General features: G+C 31.9%; 1 protein-coding gene across 2 annotated transcripts in view; it reads right to left on the bottom strand.

Moving 5' to 3' along the window:
- The window catches only part of LOC148627220 (E3 ubiquitin-protein ligase rnf213-alpha-like), a 140,985-nt gene that overhangs the window by 77,579 nt on the left and 42,596 nt on the right, over nucleotides 1–20,810 (bottom strand). The window contains exons 15-30 of one of the 2 annotated variants that reach the window (XM_088569816.1): nucleotides 20,515–20,800; nucleotides 20,070–20,171; nucleotides 17,012–17,113; nucleotides 15,367–15,565; nucleotides 14,675–14,968; nucleotides 9,143–9,774; nucleotides 7,586–7,739; nucleotides 6,644–6,861; nucleotides 6,132–6,284; nucleotides 5,696–5,899; nucleotides 4,662–5,289; nucleotides 4,329–4,500; nucleotides 3,829–3,968; nucleotides 3,024–3,098; nucleotides 2,046–2,152; nucleotides 383–524 (exon numbers count right to left, since the gene is read on the bottom strand). In XM_088569816.1, the coding sequence (XP_088425942.1) occupies nucleotides 383–524; nucleotides 2,046–2,152; nucleotides 3,024–3,098; nucleotides 3,829–3,968; nucleotides 4,329–4,500; nucleotides 4,662–5,289; nucleotides 5,696–5,899; nucleotides 6,132–6,284; nucleotides 6,644–6,861; nucleotides 7,586–7,739; nucleotides 9,143–9,774; nucleotides 14,675–14,968; nucleotides 15,367–15,565; nucleotides 17,012–17,113; nucleotides 20,070–20,171; nucleotides 20,515–20,800 (3,608 nt within the window). Of the gene's footprint in view, nucleotides 1–382; nucleotides 525–2,045; nucleotides 2,153–3,023; nucleotides 3,099–3,828; nucleotides 3,969–4,328; nucleotides 4,501–4,661; nucleotides 5,290–5,695; nucleotides 5,900–6,131; nucleotides 6,285–6,643; nucleotides 6,862–7,585; nucleotides 7,740–9,142; nucleotides 9,775–14,674; nucleotides 14,969–15,366; nucleotides 15,566–17,011; nucleotides 17,114–18,217; nucleotides 18,237–20,069; nucleotides 20,172–20,514; nucleotides 20,801–20,810 lie in introns of those variants that run through there. The other variant, XM_088569825.1, reaches the window with a different exon arrangement.

The following is a 20,810-nucleotide window of genomic DNA, read 5'->3' as shown; positions in this document are numbered from 1 at the left end:
TTAAGAGTTCTTGTCAAGGAATTTTAATACTTTTCTCACTTAAAAAAGGAAGCTTTTTACTGATATTTGGTGGGTTTTTTTAAAGAATACCCAGTGACAAGGAAGGCAACACTGACTTGAGAATAGAACTGTTGACTATTTAATGGATTGATCAAAGTATTGAAGTATCACATCTTTAATATTGCAGATATTTTATGCATTTCAGGACGATAATGTTTGATCATGAACATGATTGTGCCAGATCACAGAAATATCTGGTAAGAATGTTCTTCATTCGGACACATTCTGACCCTAAGCCAACTATTTGCAACACTATCTTTTTCATACTGTTTACTTGGCAAAGAAGTAGTGACTATCAACATCAATAAGCTACACTATTTACTTTTCACTCTTGAATCAGTCATCAAGCTCTCCAGTACCCTCTCTGCTTTGTCAGAAACATCATAGTCAAGGAGGTCAACATTAACAAGACAGTAGATTCTCTCGCCATCAATAAACAAAGATCTCCTCCAAAATATTTCAATCTAAAATAACCAATAATGTCATATAAATAAAATAATTCTCTAACCAATAAGGTTTTAAATACTTCTAAGGTAGAGCAATCAATTTCACAAAAAGTTGTAAATCAAAAACTAATTGTAGGTTATGATGTCACTATGCTGTTTTCTACTGTGATGTCATTATTTACAATCAATTTTACACTTAAAAACTTGTAAAATTGACACATGTAAACTAACTTTAATATTTTTGCAAGAAATTATTTTGCTTTAATTAATATAACTGGTATTCTTTGAATGGTTTTAGTATAAAACGTATCTCCTAAAAGTCATTAAACTAAAGCTATCACGCTTCACTTACATCTACATGTAATATTTCAACTCCTTTTAGTTTAGTCAAAATCAAATAAGCTATTTCAGGGTTGCATTTACATGAGATATAGACTGGCAGGCAGTGATTCCAGTATACTCTCAAACTTTGTGGGTGGTGTAATAATTAACTAGTACTCCAAATAAGAATCATGCAAAATGTGATTCATGGTTGGAAATTTTTGATATTTTGTTTAAAATATTATAATAAACAGAAATTAACATGTGTTTTTTCATATAACTCTTATTCTTAGGAGATAAAAATATATAGAATGTACTGTAGAATTCAAAATCAAGGAAGATAACTCTGTAAATGACACTACAATACAATTGAAACTGGTGGATTTTAAATGTGGATTACCTCCTAAGAGCAGACAGATTAGAAGGAATAATTATATATTTCATCATAATTACCTATAAAGAAACTATAAAGAAAAAATAACAAAAATAAAACGGGTGTATCACATATTACAGAATTTGCATGATTCTTACAAAGACTAATACTTAATTCTGATTCTATTATACTAGGTTTTTTTTTATCTAGAAATCTTTCACATATATTTGTTCAATACTTAAATTTTATTTCATTTTCTGAAATTTCAGGGAAGTCCATGGATATGTAAACTAACTTATAATTAGCAATAATGTCTGCAAGCTCACAAAGAGAATATCTCTTCTTCAAATGGCTTTAAATGTTAAATGTAAAAACAAATAAGTTGAAATTTTCACATTTTAGAATCCTCTTACAACAAATATCATTTATAATGCCCAAACTATCAATAAAATATATCAAAATCCATTTGGTGGTTTAGCGAAATTTGTGCTTACAAGGCTTTAATAATATATAAAACCATTAAGTTGAATACCTCCATTTGTAGCCCTGCAATAATAACCATGATGCACATTTACATACGATGCCCATAAGATTTCATCAAAGTTGTTAGCGTGGTTAAGGAAGAGTTGTGCTTATGAGTTCTTAATATGTAATACCCTTCAGGTAGCTTACTTCCCTCTGAAAATAATTATAACCCTTAAAGCAACATCTATATATGATTAGTTAGGAATTTGCAGAAAGGTTTAGGAAGAATTTACAATAAATGTGGACAGAAAAAAGAAACAGACAGACAAGATGATTCTTGTATAAGTCTGAATGTGTTAAACATCCTTTCCAATGTGTACCATATCAACAGTAGTGTCTGAAGTACAGAGAAGAACTTCATCAGCTTTAGGTAAGGTCCCTTCAGTGGTGCTGTCATAGATTGACAGGACAGTATTCAATACATCATCTGAAAGAAACCAGTTCAACTTCTATCACAATAATATACATTTGTACTCATTTTTACAGTAAACAAGAGGTTCACCTGGTTCAATTTCGTCTTTCAAGGGCAGTAAATTTAAGAAGAATTTCTATTTATCATATTTTTCAAGATATTAGCTGAAATGTCATTTTTCCCTTTCAAGGGCAGCAATAACTCTTAAAAGGAATCGTCTGACAACTTTTTTTCGGACACCTACTTTCCGAAATTTTACATTGACTATTATATGGACAGGGAGTCATCTTCTTTAGGATTTATTTGACTACCAATATCACATAATTATTGAAAATACTGTATGTTCATTCTAGAGCATTCACATGATGCATTTAATTCATACAAAAAGAATTAGCATTCCAGTGATTATCGTAATTACTCTAAAAGTACTTTTATTACGTGGACACCAATTTTCGTGGATTAGGTAAGAAACACAGTCTGTGGACTCTTGAATTTGTGGTTTTGAGGTTTTCAGTATACACATCAAAAGAAATCTCTTTTTCATTTGGAACAAAATTCCGTTGTTTGGCCTACCCACAAGAACCACGAAAATGGGTACTCCACAAACAAAATCAGTTTTACAGTACTTTCAGTTATATATATCTTATACAACCCAACAAAAAGGGCAGGATGACCACACCCCTACATATAGACAATATATATTATGTACTATGTTAAAAATGAGAATTGTATATTAAAATATCAACAGCACTGATTCATTCAGAAAATAAAATCAATAATTATCTTACTTTGATGACAGAATTATTAATAATTATCTTACTTTGATGTATATTAAAATATCAACCGCACCGATTCATTCAGAAAATAAAATCAATAATTATCTTACTTTGATGACAGACGATCAAGTTTGGTTCGCCTTCCTTCAATGGTAGAGAAAAACTCCTCTCAACAGCTATACTTTCTATAAAATATAAATACAATAAGACAAACTACAGGGACAACTCTAATTATTTTTTGTTTGTTTGTTTGTTTGTTTTTCTTTTTTTTGAACTTCATACACATTATCATTTAAATATTATTGCTAAACACATTTAAAAAGTATTTTGATCAGAGTATAGACAAATAAGTCACTGAAAGCAAGATGTAACTAACACCAGAAGATAACTTAATTTTTTTTCTACCTCTTAAACAAACACATAACACATAAAGCACATAAGGCATATGAAATAAATGGTATTTTGTCAAAGCTTGTGAAACAGAAGTGCGACAATATATATGTGTCAAAACGATTGATTGATTGTTGGGGTTTAAGGCCGAGCAGCAATATTTCAGCTTTATTCTGGCACAAATATGTGTCAAAAGAACGGCAAATAAAACAACAGGGATGATTTTACAAGGTCAACAAACACAGCTGAAATTGGCAAAATTAGAAGTAAATATACAGTGAAAAAGAATCATAACAGTAAAATCCAGATTTGAAATAGCTGTATTCAACTAAAAAGCGGGAAAAAATCATGTCTGAAATAATGACATTTATTCCTGTTATATGTAATTCATTATTAGAAAATCAGCACATTTTCTTTATATATTGCCAAAAATTATCAGAAAAAATAGAACATATAACACTCACTTTTTGTCAGGCCATATTTGATAACATCAGAATTATCAAGAAGAAAACAGATTATATTTACCTTGATCTCTCAGCTGCTTCAAGATCATCCCAAGGTGTTCAATACTTAAATAATCTGACACACTAGAAGATATAGAGCTGAGGAACCTTTCCCACAGTTCTGTCAGTGCTAAGTGTAACTTGTCAAAAGCATTCCCCTCACTTAAAAAAGAAAAACAATTGATTTATTAATGTGTTGCTGGGGTAAAATTAGAATTTTATTCATAAGAAAAATGTATTGGGTCTTAATTTTAATGTGTTGGTGGTACCCATCAATATTATGGGCATTCTGCACCAAGAACACACATTTTTATAGAATAGGCCAAAGCATCAACAGGCATAATTTACTGATTAAAAGACATGTAAAAGTCAATCTGTCTTTTTCAAATAAACATACCTTGAAGTTCTTGTCAAATACAACACAGAATTTAGTTTGTCTTTTCAATTTCCATAATGGTCTTGCAAAACTTAAAAAAATAAAGCTATATTCCTACATGTTAATACAAAAAATATGATGCATACGAGGATTCTATAGAAAGTTGTTGGATCAATTCTACAGTAAGAGATGACATAGACTGATCCAATTTAGTCCATCCACTAAGTTCTGTTCCTAACTCTCCCTCTGCTTGTCCAGGCTCTTGAGCTACAGGGATATCATTGTAGTCAAACTCATGTTCATCACACCATACTAATACTACAAACAGAAATTAGAATACTGGTTTATAAAGAAAGACAAAAAAAGAGAGTGTGTGCACAATAAAAAATACAATTGAAACAATAGAAGACGTGTAGCAAACAAAAAATACATTTTGATACTAGATAAAGTAAGAAAAAAAAAAGAACAAAATTAAGTACCTTCTTCCAAATCATCACCACAGTGTTTCAGAGCCACTCTAGCTAGTTCTTCAGAATAATCATTATCCATGATCTGTTTAAGCAAAGTCTGTTGTTCTTCATTCATTTCCTCCTCCAACAGAGGTTCACCAGGCTCTTCTTCCTCTTCAGTTCTAGTCAAATGAACAATATCATATTGAGCCTGTGACAAAGCTTCGATGAGATCTGATTGAGAACAATTCTGCTTCACAGATGACAGTATTGGGTAGACAAGGACAGATGGGTTGTTATCAGGCTGCCAATGGCCAACTTTGACAAGTTCTTGTTGAAGAAAAACAATTTGATCTATAGTAAAATAATTCAACATGTGAAATTTCTCTCGCTTTTCACTGATATGGTTTAGCCATTTCTTGTGACAATCTTCTAAAAAATCTGCTAACTTTAATATGATGGAGGAAACATCATTGTCAATGTTGTCAGTTCTACCTTTCAATGTCACAGCTTCATTCCCATGACCAAAGTTAATGAAAACACTAACGGGTCTTTCTTGATCACACAGGAAGGTTGCATGCCAGTTTGAGAACAAGACACAGCCATCAGAAACCAGCTTTATAAATGCATTTCCTAAGCCAACAACAGCTGAGAGAATCTGGAAATATGATACTTTTTTTAAACAAGTAAATGCAATGTCAATGTAGGTCATAGACAGAATTTATTTCTCGAAGTATTTTAAAAAATAATTGTTACAACTATTTAAACATGATACAAGGAATTCTCTTGGATTAACTGGCTGACTGGCTAAAAATTATTTGCTGTCTTGTTTGAAATATAATATACTTCAAAACAGCACATAATTAACTTGGACATAGTTACTAAATAATTTATGATCACTTTTTAAATATATTTTTTTTAAATTCTAGAACATTGTTCAGGGTCATATGCAAGGTTGCAAAAACACAGTTACTTGTGACAGTACATCTGAGATTCCTACATCTATTTTTATAGCCTTCATGAATGAATTTAAACAGACTCCATTAAATGACAATATTAATTACCAAAGTAAACCTTTCTACATCTTCTTTGCCCTTTTCAGCTTTTCCAGCTACTAACATAAGTTTAGACTGCAGTTCCTGAAGTTGTTGATATCTGAATGTCTTTTTAATTTCTCTAGTCACCTTTGTTGCTCCCTCTGATGGAAGCTCTTCTAAATCATCATCTCTTTCCACAGTGAAATTCAATGTGAGGACATCAGTCAGCTGCTGTAAAAGATCAGATTCATGCAATTTTTCAGATGTCATCATATCACAAAATGCTATGCAGGGTGCAGTTTGATATAGTCACAGAGGTTGAACCTGAACAATTGAGGTAAGTATTTTTGTTGTAAATCTGTAAAAACAACATTATTATCATTTGCATAATTCAATACACCTTCATCTAAAGGCTATCTGTGACATAATAATAAGATCCACATTTTATACTATGTAAGCTTACTAGTTTCTTTGATCGACCACATATTCCATTATTTCCTATTTCATATCTTCCTGTTGCATTAATAGCCTTGGCTTGATCCAAACTGTTGACTGCAACTGATCCATGAGACTTCTTCACTGATTTAAGCCATTCTAACACAGCATTTGTTGCTCGCTTTCAAAAAAAAAATTAATGCCACTTTAACATGACAGGAATATATATCAACTTAAAGAGAAGCATATTTTGTACTCATAACATAGATAATTTGCACTCGTTTTTGCATGCAAGTTTTGTGGAACTTAATTTTGAGACATCCACATCAATTAAAAATACTGTGTGAATGACTTTTACTACTCCACTTTTTAAAAATAATACATCTAATTTACAATGCTTGCATATCAATTATATAAAGCTTTATCAAAACTAATTGAAAAGTTTAAAAGGCATTCAACTTTTCAAAAATGGGCAGAATTTGTTGGTAATGTTTTCATTAACAATATTCATTTGTAAAATTTAAAACCTTGCAACCATACCAATTTATCTGGAAGTTTTGGAGAAGATTCCAACACTTGCCAAACTTTTTCACAGCGTTGCAGGAAATATTCAGCATCACAGTTCTGATCAAAATCAAATATCAATGGACCATATCCTGTTGTGGCAAGGTGTAAACTCTGAACTTTGCCCTCATTCCAATCACCCTCACCAGCTGATATGCTAGCCAAGTCAACAAAAACTTGCAGTTCTTTGATGCCTGGAACAGATTTAAATTGTTGACTATAATCAAAACAAATAACTTTATTCTAACTTTTCCCAGATGTTTTAAAGATCTCTGACTTTGATTTTTATTATAATGTAAAACAAAGTATTTCTTACAAAGAATAGAATAGTACAAGTCCACTACGCTGGATATGGGTCTACCCTTACTAACAATATCTGTCTCAGTTATCAAGCTAGAATTTAAGGAGGTAGACCTAGGGTAAGGGACATTTCTCTTGAAATCAGTGATATCTTTGTATCATATTCAATTTCAATAAAGCCTTTTAAGCTTTCCTTTTAATCAGCATGAAATCAGACCATGTTACTTTGATGCTTACACAAGATTGATATAAAAAGGTCAATACAAATGTTCCAATGATTTGTAAGAGTTGTGTCCCTTACCTTATTTCTACCTCCTTAAGAGAATATGAATCATGTAAAATCCTTATATTTCTATTCAGGCATAAGAATAAAATCTTCCTCAATGCTCATCTACATATAATGCTTTATCCCCTAAATATTTCATCAAAATCAAAGGAGGTATTGGACTTACCTGTCAAAAATATGTAGAAAATAGAATGAACAGACAGGCAGGATAATTCCTATATCATTCCCTAATTTTCTTTGTTGGGCACAAAAATAATTCTTAATTATGGCTCAAAAATAATCTCATGGAATAATAAAACATTACTGTTGAATGGAGATACAAATTTTCTTACTGCGCATTGATTCTCTCAGCCACAGAACAAGTTTTTTACATTCTGCAAAAGCTTTCAGGGAAGTAGCTTTTAGGCTGTCCACTCTATTGAGAATTTTACAGGTGTTTAAAAGAGCATGATCCATTTGCTTCATAGGAGTGTCTTCACTTCCATTCTGAAAATAGAATAAATGAATAAAAATCTAGTTTTGTATAACTTTATTATTTTCTTCCTTAAAATACTTAAACCAAAATAAAACAAGATGTTGCACACTATGTTGTGATAAGAATACCCCCAATCAGCCATTTCAGTCAAAGCTGGAAATTGAGGCACAGTACAAGCAAGGGAACAAATCACCATGCAAAAACAAAATACCAAATATCCAAGCATTCTGTACAATAGAAGCTGAAAAATCTGTTATGAAAATTTCCATTATGCAGCACCCAAAACTCCAAAGTAAATTGGTAAACAGGAAGTAGATGAAAATGATAGACATGGTACAAATCATCATGAGCATTCAATATATCAAATATCTAAGCATTCACTCCATCGCATCTACCCAAAAGAACTTGAGATAAAGGATACTACAGACACTGTGAAGTCAGCCTCATATCTTGACCTACACTTAGAAATCGATGGTAAAGGAAAACTATTGACCAAACTTTACAACAAACGTGATGACTTTTCATTCAGAATTGTCAACTTTCCTTTCATCTGTGACAACATCCCTTCAGCTCCTGCGTATGGAGTGTTCATATCACAACTCATAGGTTATGCCAGAGCTTGCCGAAACTACTAGAACTCTTAACAAATAGGCTTCTGGAACAGGGTGTATCCATCTGCACCATGAAAACTGATTTATTCAACGGGTCATGGTTTTCCTTTCCTCGTTTGTCTACCGTGGACTTGACTTTTTATGAGCAACTCGTCGGGTGTTTCTAGAAAAACAGAGGACGCTTACCCTACCGGTGCACCTGATCCATGCTTCTTGTTTTTAGTGGAGGCCGAGTTGCTCATTTGCTTTTGTTACTTTGTATGTACCCATTTTAGTTACTTTATGTTCTTTGTTGTGTATCTCTGTTTTCCATGTCTGGTCTTTGTCCCTGGATTACATTCTTTTGATTACCGCTATAACCTTTGTTCCCTTGATTACTCCTCCAGTAGGAGTTGAGAAATCTGTTACAAAAAAGGTATAAAGGCACGACAGAAATACTTGTTTTTTTGTTGGGGTTTAATGAACATGAAGTAGATGATAAAATGAACATGAAATGATAATGAAATGAAAAATGGGATGGGACACAAGGATAATGGGGTCTACAAATTTTGATTGCCACAGGAAATAGGGAGAGGTGGGTAGGGTCGGCAATTTAGTCGTCTGTGGCAGAGCCCTATGGTTATACTCATGAAATAATAATTTTCCAATACATTATAGGACCCTTGTAAAACCTCTATTGATAAACATGTGCATTTAATTCTGTTTTAAAATCATATAAAGCTGTTTATAATTTTATGGTTTTCTTATTAAGCAAAAATTTAAAAAGGCAACACAAAGAAAATCTAAAAAAATTAGTTACATACCAAGTCCAGTATATCTTGTATCTGGGTAAAATCTCCTGTGACGCCATAAACCTCCTTTATTTTCATGATCACAGATGCCCCCTTGACAGAATCTGTAACTGATGAGTACTGTTGAAATTGCTCAATTCTTAAATCAATCCATTCACAGTTACCACTTTTATCCAAAATTCTGTGAAGCTCTTCGCTTAGTTCTTTTAGGTCGTCAGTTTTAAAAATCGTTCGGAACTCAGAAAAGGTAATATCTCCTTCTTTCAGCCTTTCACACTGAGTCATCCAATACTGTTTAGCAGGCTCCCAAACTTCAAGAACTATTTCATCAGTAGTCAGACCTTTCCTCTTTTCTTTCAGCAATGTTGTACCTCTATCTTCAAACAACTGAGTGAAGGAGTCACCTTGACAATAGAATATGAGGTCTTTAATTGAATTCATTGTGTTAATATCAAGCTCAAATGCAACTACCCTTGGGTAATAATTGTGGAGTTCCATGGTTTTTTCTGTTCTTGGATTATATATTGTACACTTTCTTTCTTCATAAGACATCTTAATCTCAACATCCTCACAAAGATTGGCAACTTTTGTGGTTTCCTCATTTTCATACCTTTTCAACACTTGACTTAGCCTTTTGTTATCTCCTTGAAGAAGAAAAATAAAACATTTTATACAATCATTTGTCAAACATCCCTGTATATTAAAGCATGTAGAATTGCATTAACAGTAACAAACTAGAAATAAAAAGTTTCACAGAGTGCAGCATGATACAACCACATGGGGTTGATTGGTAAAAAGGAAGTAGACAAGCAAGAAATCTGAAAAGGAGAGACACAGTACAAGTCATTATGCAAAAACAAAAGACCAAATATCTTGGCATTCCCTCCATCAGAAGCTAAGAAATCTTTCATGAAATATGAAACAGATGGACCAGCAGTCTGACACACAGACAAGGTGATTGCAACATAGCTCATCCCACTCTAATGAGTAGGGGTATAACAAAAGGAAGCCTAGCATTGAAGTGGTTAACTACTCATAAAACATAAGCAAAAATCTATCACAATATTGAAAAAAAAAAAAAAAAACAATAGAAAAAAGTCTGGGAGACTAAATGCTCTCCTGCACTTAAGGACTACTGAGGCAATTTTTCTTATAGGTATCTGTTGGGAAGAGGTGTTGTATAAAAAGGAACTTTGTATCTTAACATTGCAAAGCCATGACCAGGGATAGTTTTTTATGGTGCCATGAGTCAAAATTCCCATAAAAAAAACCTGTCTTTACAACTTCATCAAAACCAATTGAGCAGTTCAGAAGTAGCGATTATGAGGTTCCAACATTAAAAAACCTGTAATTTGGATTATCTCCCTTTGCAAGTTTAGGACTGTAATCATTTTGTCTTTCTACCTACTTTCAAAATCATCAACACTTCTACAGTTGAAATAAAACCTTTCTTGCAATTTTCCATCAAAATTAATCAAGAGTTAAGGGAAAGAGTTGTCCCTAAAAGATGTGAATAAACAAATATTTGAGTCTGACAATTTCTATCTTCCTTCATGGAAATTTATTTATGATGCCAATCCATCAAGCAGTTAAGGAGGGATTGTGATTACAAAATGTGTAAACAGTTAGAAAAACAAAGGTTTTTTTCCACAATGTTTTGGGTGAGTAAATAAAAAAACAATAAACTAAAGGCTCCAAGAATCTTAAAAACAACTGACCCTTTCATTTGACATTTCCACTACTCAAGGGAGTCTTTGAAACTGTTAACTTTGTAAAATGCCATATAAGAGTTTAATACATCAATTAATATTGTATTACCAGAAAAAAAGTGAGCAAAGCTCAGTTGGTGATACCCCTTCTCACCCCCCTCAAGAACCAAAGTAAAACCCAAAAAGTGATTTAAGGCATTCAGATAGAAAATCAAACTTTAGGCTCTTGAAAGCCTGAATCGCCCACCTGCTAAATAATAGTCTTTGTAGCTTTCTAAAGCTGGACTTTTGATCCTACTGTACATTACTATTGTCACAAAAATCATTTAATCAATATGGAGCATCTTAGTTATCTATCTGGTTTTCATATTATAAAATAAAACTCTCATGGTCACTTTTATTTAACTCTTCAATGGCAATAACTCCAACATCGATCAACAGATGTTTTTCAACAAATAAAAAACCTCTACACACAGATTGTTAAGGATATCCCATCAACCATTCATGCCATGTTTGGTTTAAATCCATCCTGTAGTTTCAGAAAAGAAGAGTTTCTAAGTTGGAAATGTAAAATCCATTTCTGGATCTATAACTCAAACATATGTCTACAGATATACAGTATATCCCACCATATACTCAATAAACACTTTGGTAGGACTTATCATGAGGATCATTTCATCAATTGAAAGTTTCATTCTATCTATTATAGTTTTCAAGATATTGGCTGAAAACTGCTAAAAACATAATGGTTTGCCTTTCAAGGGCAATAACTCTAACAAGGAGTGGTCCAACAAGTTTGATCCCTGCAAACTTTTGTAGGTTGTACCATAAGGGTCATTTCAGCAGTTGAGAGTTTCATTCTATCTATCATATTTTTCAAGACATTGGCTGAAAACTGTCAAAAACATCATTTTCCACCTTTCGAGGGCAATAACTCATACAAGGAGTCATCTGACAACTTTGATCCATGAAGACTTTTGTAGGACTGATAATTAAAATCATTTCTGAAATAAAAGGAACTTGGCTAAAGCTAAAGGTTTTGGAGATAAATGCAAAAAAACTACTGTCTGACCTCTATGTTCTATTAATAGTTTTAGTAATGGCGGCCTTGTTTTTCGACAGATCAACAATATCCACCTCAGTTCTATGTAGGATACTCCAAGGAACATTTATACCAAGTTTGGTTCCAATTTATCATTTATTGGTGGTTTATAAGTTTTTTCTCTTAATAAAGAGAAACTTCTTGAAGTTAAAGATTATATCAAAAACCCTTTTTGGAGAGATGTGATTTGTACTTTAAGTATTTCCAAACCAATTCTTAAATCTATTTTGAAATACGGATCAGTAGAGGATATACCTTATTACATGTATGTATCAGTAGAAGATATACCTTACTACATGTATGTATCAGTAGAAGATATACCTTACTACATGTATGTATCAGTAGAGGATATGCCTTACTACATGTATGTATCAGTAGAAGATATACCTTACTACATGTATGTATCAGTAGAAGATATACCTTACTACATGTATGTATCAGTAGAAGATATACCTTACTGCATGTATGTATCAGTAGAAGATATACCGTACTACATGTATGTATCAGTAGAAGATATACCTTACTACATGAGATTGGAGAAGGCTAATATTAAATACATTTGTAACATTATGAATGCATCAAAAAACAATTTTCTTTCTTTCCAAGACATCAAAGAAAAAGAGTTTTGAAAAAAATGCTTTCCTTTTGGGCAATATCCAAGAAGGACTTTTATTGAATCTTCCATTGACTGTTACAAAGAATATATTTAAATGCAAACTTGAAGAGAGACTTCCAAACTTATTAGGATTAAAACATAAAATTAGAAGCTTATATGATATTGAATTATATATAAGCCAGAAAAATTTCAAGGAAGATGAAGTCAAACGATTGTGGGCCCCTATTAATATCATTTTCCCTATTATAACCTAAGTTATTATTTTTTTTACCTTAATCTTTTCCCGTTAAATTTATATATGAACAAGCCAAATGAACATATTATAATAGTTTATTCATTTAGTTGAATTTAAATGTGTAAAGTGCAGTGGATTATTTACAAAGTTCTTGAACTGAATGAGACGTAAGTGAGAGTGTGTGAAAGTGATGGTGAGAATATATAATATATTGTATAGTCTTTTTTATATTAAATTTGATCTCTTGTTAAGACTCTGTTACACCTTAGTCAGATAGTGACGTATGAGTCTTTGTAAAACCCTGACTATACTCAAAAAGAAATAAAAAATATTAAAAAAAAGTTCCAATTGGTCAAGTAGTGTCAGAGGAGAAGATTTTTGAAAGAAATAACATTAAAAATAGTAAAAAAACTTCGAAAAAGGGCAATTACTCCTACATGGCAAAGGTCTCACTAACCATTTCCAGGTCAAATGGCCACCCCCCCCCCCTATGTAGTACCAAAAACACACTGAACCTAGACATATGCATTGTAAGTGCATTATTTGTGTGTATTATGATTAAAAGTAGTCAAAATAAAGCTGAGAATGTGTACTTTAAAATCATATATGTAATTAACTACAAAAGTGTATGAATATTGTTTACATGTGTGAGTAATTTGCCTCCATGCTGTCAGTTAGCAGAACAGGTAAAAATGTGGATTTTCAGTATTATTTATTCAAGTAAATTTTGTGAAGAATTTCTACTATCATCGTACCATTAGCATAATGATTTTGGAAGCCTTATTTTCCAAGCTTCGCAACGGTATGCAGCTTTAAGATGTCCTTTGTCCTTGGAATTCACAGTGAGACTTTGAAAATTACTTTTTTAACATGTAAAGTAATGGAAACGTTAGAAGTGGTTAGTGAGACCAAAACAGATTTACACGAAAATTTGACCACAGATAGATCACATCATGCTGAATACTTTTATCTGCAACAAATTTGGCTAAACCCACAGTTTTTGATATATATGCGAAAAACTTCTGTCTGACCCCTTTGTTCTATTTTTAGTAAAGACGGCCATGTATTTCTAAGAATAAAAAATCCCCATATCTGTTCTATGCAGGATACCCAAGGAACATTCATACCAAGTTTGGTTCATATTGGTCAAGTAGTGACAGAGGAGAAGAGTTTTGAAAAATTTGTAACGACGATGCCAAGTGATAGCAATAGCTCATATGGCCTCCAGCTAAAAATTGCGTAGTAATGATTTCAATCTTATAGCAACATAACCCTGTTCCACAAGCATAATTGTCAGAAGTCTAGCACTGTACAAAAAGTTACGGCAAGCTCTGGCATAATGTACGAGTTGTGATATGAAACTACATACACAGGTGCTGAAGGGAAATTGGCACAGATGAATAGAAAGTTGACAATATGGAATGAAAAGTCATAACATTTGTCGTATAGTTTGGTCAATAGTTTTCCTCTACTGTCGATCTCTAAATGTAGGTCAAGATATAAGGCTGACTTCACAGTGTCTGCATTATCACAAGATCTTTGGGGTAAATGCGATGTTTTTGCCATATCAGAGTCTCTGAAAAGTGATGTAGCATTGACACTCATTGACCTACTTAAAACTTTCATACGTTTCAAAATTAAAGACCTCATAGCCTTTACCCACTCTGATAGTAATCAATGTCTTCTTGATGCACAATGGTATAACCTAACCATGAATCTGTGAGATTCATGGAATTCTTATAAATCATTTTAGAGATGTTAAAGATTAGAACAAAAGATGGACAAACGGTCAAACGGACAGGCTGACACCACGATCACTTTATACCTCCTGCATTTCAAGCAAGGGTATAATAAATGATAAGGCAGTTGTATTAACATGTACCTCCAAAGTTTTGGGTTCTGTAAATGAACTCTTTCACAATTTTCTGGTCTTCTGCAAAACTTGTTAGTTGTTTTTTTCTCAAAGAAAGTGTAGTCATGACAACATCAACATCAATAAGAAGATCTTTTACTTCTAGAATGATAGTTTTGAAATGATCTCTGGCACCAGCAACCATCATTAAATTATTAACTGTGACCATACCATTTACAATTTCGGAACAAATGGATTTAATAACAGTCACAAACTTCTCAAGATGTTCCAGGCATTTCTCTGATAAAGCATTCTGACAAGTATCTACAAAAGTTTAAAATGTTAAAATTACAAAAATTTAACTCTATATTATTGCCCATGGCCTATATGTATGTATGTTTTTTAGTAAAAAAAGTTTCATGTTTTATCATTTACAAATTCTACAATATACAACCATAAAGCTAAACTTGATTTTAGCAACTGGCCACAATCTTGAAATAGTTTCTGATTTGCTAACTTGAACATACTGCCAAATGCTTTGGATAAGTCAAACTTGCTGATATCATTACATTCTAATTACAAGTTGTGCACATATTTGTAATTCAATGATAAAATGACCACACAGCAATCAAGTTAGACATTAAATATAATGTGATGGCCATTATGCAGTTTCAACTTTTTCAACTAACTATAGTATTTTAATGATTTATCAACAAACATACATTTCATTTTTACAAAGATTGCAAATGATGGCAACTTGACAGCAAACTTTAGGAAAGTTTCTGTCTCAGATAGGACTTTCTCTTGCTGAATATTCTTCATAAACATATGTGATAACAGTATTCCAATACTTCTGACTTTTTCATCTGATTTCCCATCAAAGCTGTCCAACTTCAAGTAATCTTTACACCTTTCAATAGCCTGAAAGTAATTTCCAAGGAAAACCATGGATATTAATGTATTTATTTGTAGTAATCCTAACATCTCATAAAAACCAAGACATGTAGGAATGACACAAATGCTCCTAAATGCAGTACAATTTTCCAAAGTTAAAATGGGAATTACTCCATTTAAAACATCAAACTGGAACACAATTCAACATGGGTGTATTACTCATCATAAAACCTGCATAACAAACATCAATTCATTATTCCAAGGCAATTAGAAAAAAAAATCTGGAAAACAAAAATGAACAGAATTTTTCCAAGTTCAAGAGGCATTACTCCATAAAAAATCAACAAACTTGAATAAAACTCAAATTCTATTTGTTACTCATAAATATACATCTGCATACAAAAAAATCAGTTCAATATCTCAATCATTTAAAAAAAAGTCAGGTATAAGGAAAACTGGTTGCAACAGTAATTTTTTTCTGAATTAAAAGGGCACAATTCTATTAAAAATCAACAAACCATAACAAAACTCTAACTTGATCTGTAATGCATCAATAGACACATATACACTTGCATATAAAAATATGCAAAGTATTTTTAAATGGTTTAGAAAAAAAGACTGAAAAACAGAAGAAAAGAATGATGGACAGTGGTAAAACTATATGCCCTGACTACTTTATGACAAGTCTTTATTAAAATATATAAGTTTTAGTGTCAGATTAGTTTTACAAAACTGAAATGAACACTAATCTCTCTCAGTCCATGATCCGTAACTCCATAACTAAAAGGTTTCACAGGGCGCAGCTTGATTTGAACACAGAGGTCAAACCCTGAACAGTTAGGGCAGGTATGGGCACTCCATTCAAATTTAATACAACTTTGAATTTTGGCTATGATTAAACATTTGACATGCTCATTTCCGGTTAATTCTTGCCCTAATTCCTCAACAGTTCAAGTCTTAACACCAAAAATTAGTCCTAGTCAGACCTTTGTGGAGTAGAATATAGTGGAACGATATCATAGACATCCATAGGCTTTTATTGTAGTTATATTTTTAAACTCTATGAAATCCTTATTGATACAAAATATTATTTTGATATCTTAAGGCAATAACAACCATAATTTGCGTAAAAATGAGGAGAATGATGCAAAAATTCAATTTGTAGACTCACATTCTAGAATACAGATCAAAATCAGAGAGCATCTATGAAAAAGCTTGGTAATTGTTCAAAATTCAAAGTAAAAAAATCATTCTAAAACTTGATCAGTAATCCATAAAATTACTGAAGTACATAAATCATACAAGTAACTTAAAATCATAAAATGATAAGAAAAAAGTCCATTTAGCATTTATGAAATAATAATAGATGATGGAGTGCAGAATTTTACTCTTCTTAGGAAACTAAAAAATACTTATAACAGTCAAGACTGAATGAAAAAGAAAACAGAAGAAATTCAGCAATTGGCATCTTACCACAAATGCTGTCTTTGTCAAAATTTCATTCAGCTTCAAGTGGAGATTTTTGGGTTGTATGCAGTAAATGTCTAATAGTTCTTTCAATTCTCGTTCTGAATTCTAAAAAACAAATCAATAAAACAAAATTTTGGAGAATTGCAAACAGCAACACATTGTTCCCTGGTGGCTGTAAAAGAAAAATAAAAAAACCTATAACTGTGACAAAACTATACAAGTTCAAGGGCCATAACTCAGCCAAAATTTGATCTTAAACTGTAAGTCATTTAGATAATGATATATACTATTTATCAAAAAAATATCTTAAGTAATGGCCAAAAAAGTTAAGAGCAATTAATCTACAAAAAAATCATTTTGACCGAAATATTTTCTAAACTTAATAAGCAACTTATCTATACTAGCTACACACTAAATATCATTTTAAACTATGAAATTATTTCCAAAAACAACTGACAATTTGATCAAAATATATAGGAATCATAACGCTGCAAAAATCATTTGATGATAGCAAAATTAAACTGTAACTAAAATTTCATAGACAGACAGGACTTTAAACTATTTTTTCCTTTGACATTCATTAGTAGGGGCTAATAATCAAGTATTAAAATCTTATATAAACTTATGATTAGATAAAAAAGCTTTATTTTGTACATTTGATCTGAGGTCTTGGTCAATTTAAAACTTCACTTAAATATTCAAACCAGAGCGTGCCTTGGCTATCCCCAGACGTTTATTCCAAGTTTATCTTTAAGGATGTTAGGTGATACTTTTTATTTTCTGCAAATCATTTTTGTTAATTAGAAGAGTGTGCCTTGTTCCATTAAGGCACCATTCTATTTCCACCTTCTCTGCTTTATCAACAAGACTTTTAATGTAATTCCTTTTATCAGTTCTTATGACTTTTTAACATCTTTATGTATGTCACAATATTCCTTTTGAAATTTTTCCTTAAGCCTGCTGGATTGACCATCACTTACTTTGTTTTTGGCCTTTCTACTGTGATCTATTTTATTCCATGTTTTAGGTGTTATCCGATCCTTCTTCTTCTTATCTGTTTATAACCTATAGATTATTCATAATGTTATGATCTTTGATATTTCCCCTACTTATCATCTACTGTGTCTCCTTCCAAATTCTGTAGCAGTTGGAACCTTTTAAGGAGTTTGATTGTGAAATCCTACTTTACTCTCTTGTCATTTAACTTACCTATGTCGAAGCACTTTCTTGATCATATTTTTGCCAGCAGATCTAAGTTTAGATTTGATTATATCTTTAATCAGTTGGTGGTCACTAACAATATCAGCTCCTCTCTTCACTCTGACATCTAGAAGGGACCTTTTCCATGTGTTGGCCAATTTGATTCTTGTCTCTTGTCTCTTCAATTTTGGGAAAACTAAGTTCGCTTAAGTACATCATGATGGGGAAATTGTGTGCCTCCTATGACTAATTGTTTCAAGAGCTGAATTCCAACAAGTCACAATTTTCATTCATTATTCTACATCCATGTTTCCCATTGTTCTTTCATACCCAACATTATCAGAGCTTACCGTACGAATAGATCATCTATGATGATTTTATCTCATGATCAGGTGTTTTATCTCATGATTAGGTGTTTTTTCTCATGATCAGGTGTTTTATCTCATGATTAGGTATTTTATCTCATGATTAGGTGTTTTATCTCATGATCAGGTGTTTTATCTCATGATTAGGTGTTTTTTTCTCATGATCAGGTGTTTTATCTCATGATCAGGTGTTTTATCTCATGTTCAGATGTTTTATCTCATGATTAGGTATTTTATCTCATGATTAGGTGTTTTATCGAGTTATTGCATTTCATCATAAAAAGTGTCTTTTATTTCCTCATTTGCATCATTTGTACATGTAGGTGCATAACAGTGTAAAATGTTGACTCTAATGTGTTTCCCCTTAATCTTGAACTTATTAAGTCCATTAATAATTGGTTTCTATTCAATAAATGCTTTTTCCAAGCCTTTCTAGAGGATAATAGCCACACCTGATTGATAATGATAATCTTCATGACAAGAATATAGGAGCACTACTCCTGAGGTTATTACTATTCTTTCAGATCCAGTCCACCAGCTTGCACTGAATCATGTTTTTGTGGTGTAAAGCATCTCCTTCATCATGTTAAAAGCTTACTTTTGGCTTTGATTACTATCATTCATAGATGTAGAATCTAACCTTCATTGTAATTCTTCCTTTATTTACTGAGAACATAGGTAGATCATACCTATATCTTCTACCATCTTGCAAATTCAAACAGATGTACATGTATTTAACTAATAGTTTTTTAAATGATATAAAAATAATACATTTAAATTATTTTTTATAAGACTTTGTAAGATAAAAATTTGTACGGTAAAACTATATACAAAAATTTCAAAAATTCTCTATCAAAAGGAGCTAATTGGTAAGAAAATATTCTATAAAAATGAAATTGAAATTTTAGTTCTTTTAATATTACAAGATAAAAAGTTTAGTGACCAAAAATTTTCTTTCGGAAAGAATGTCATTAAAGTGTTCTATACATATACTGATATTTAGTATGTAGCTAACCTAGATAAGTTGCAGATTAAGTTCAGATTTCAGTGAGGTCAAGTGATTTTTATGTAGTTCTTAGCACCAGTTTTTTAAAGTTTGCAAAATAGTGAAAATTCCCTACAGAATACCTAAAAAAATTGTCAACATTAAGCTTCAAATATAAGTTTGGTGACCTATGTTTTGTACTTTTCTATTGTAAAGTATGTTTATTAAAGGTCATCTTTGAAAAAAATAAGAAAATCTATGTACCAGAAATATTAGGCATGATCTACATTAAAATGATTTCACCACATGTATTGGAAAACTCTTAAATTCAGATGACTAAATATAATTTTGATCTAGTTGGAGCCCTTAACAGCCAAAAGATCCCTCACCTACTGCACATTTTGTTGTCATAAGTAAATTTATTCTTCCTTGGTATTACAACTCACTGCTCCCCTCAGATGTCAAAAAGTACAACATAGATGTAGTTTATTAATATTAGGTAAACACACACCTTCAAACTAAGGGACCGTTGTAAACTTGTTTGAAGAAACATTATATATCTATCTTTAGTAGACCCTTCAGGTATTTGAAGTTTGAAAGCGACATCCCAAAGCTGAAATTAAAAAAAAACATTTTGTGTCATGTTCATATGTATTTGTATCAATTCTAAAATGTATTAGCACCTGGAAAGTCTAAACAGGCCTAATCATGCAAAGCAAATTGTAGAGTTTAGTACAAATATGATGTAGTCCCATTTGCTTTTGAATGTGTGAAAGTAGACTTTGTATAGAGACATCATATACTACAGCATTGTTCATTGTCATTGCAATAAAAATGCTTTTGACCCTGACAGAACGTGGTACAACTTGTTCTACCAGATCAATATTTTCATGCTGAAACCCTTCTTAACCTGATTAAACATACATGTACAATGTCAACATCTGAAATATACATACCGTAAACCATTTAGATGTACCAATAAAATCTACAACACCCTGCAAGTTGTCTGCAATTTTTCTCTCATTAAGCTCTACTAAATTTAAAATATCCTTGTCTATGTCCTTTCTCTCATCAGATGATTGGCATGTGGATAGAACATGGACAGAATATAAGAAAATCTCTGCAGCACCCAGCCAAAATGTTGACCAATTAACATGGCACTTTATTGATGCAATGAAACAAACTCTAAGAAAATCTGCTGCTATTATACTGACTCTTTTCAATGCCTCATATTTCTGTTTCCTTGCAAAAA

This window comes from Perna viridis, chromosome 1, assembly GCF_037379345.1.
Source record: "Perna viridis isolate PV_CMFRI_1.1 ecotype Kerala chromosome 1, ASM3737934v1, whole genome shotgun sequence".
In the NCBI taxonomy this organism is placed as follows: domain Eukaryota; kingdom Metazoa; phylum Mollusca; class Bivalvia; order Mytilida; family Mytilidae; genus Perna; species Perna viridis.
This window is presented reverse-complemented; position numbering and strand designations above follow the sequence as displayed.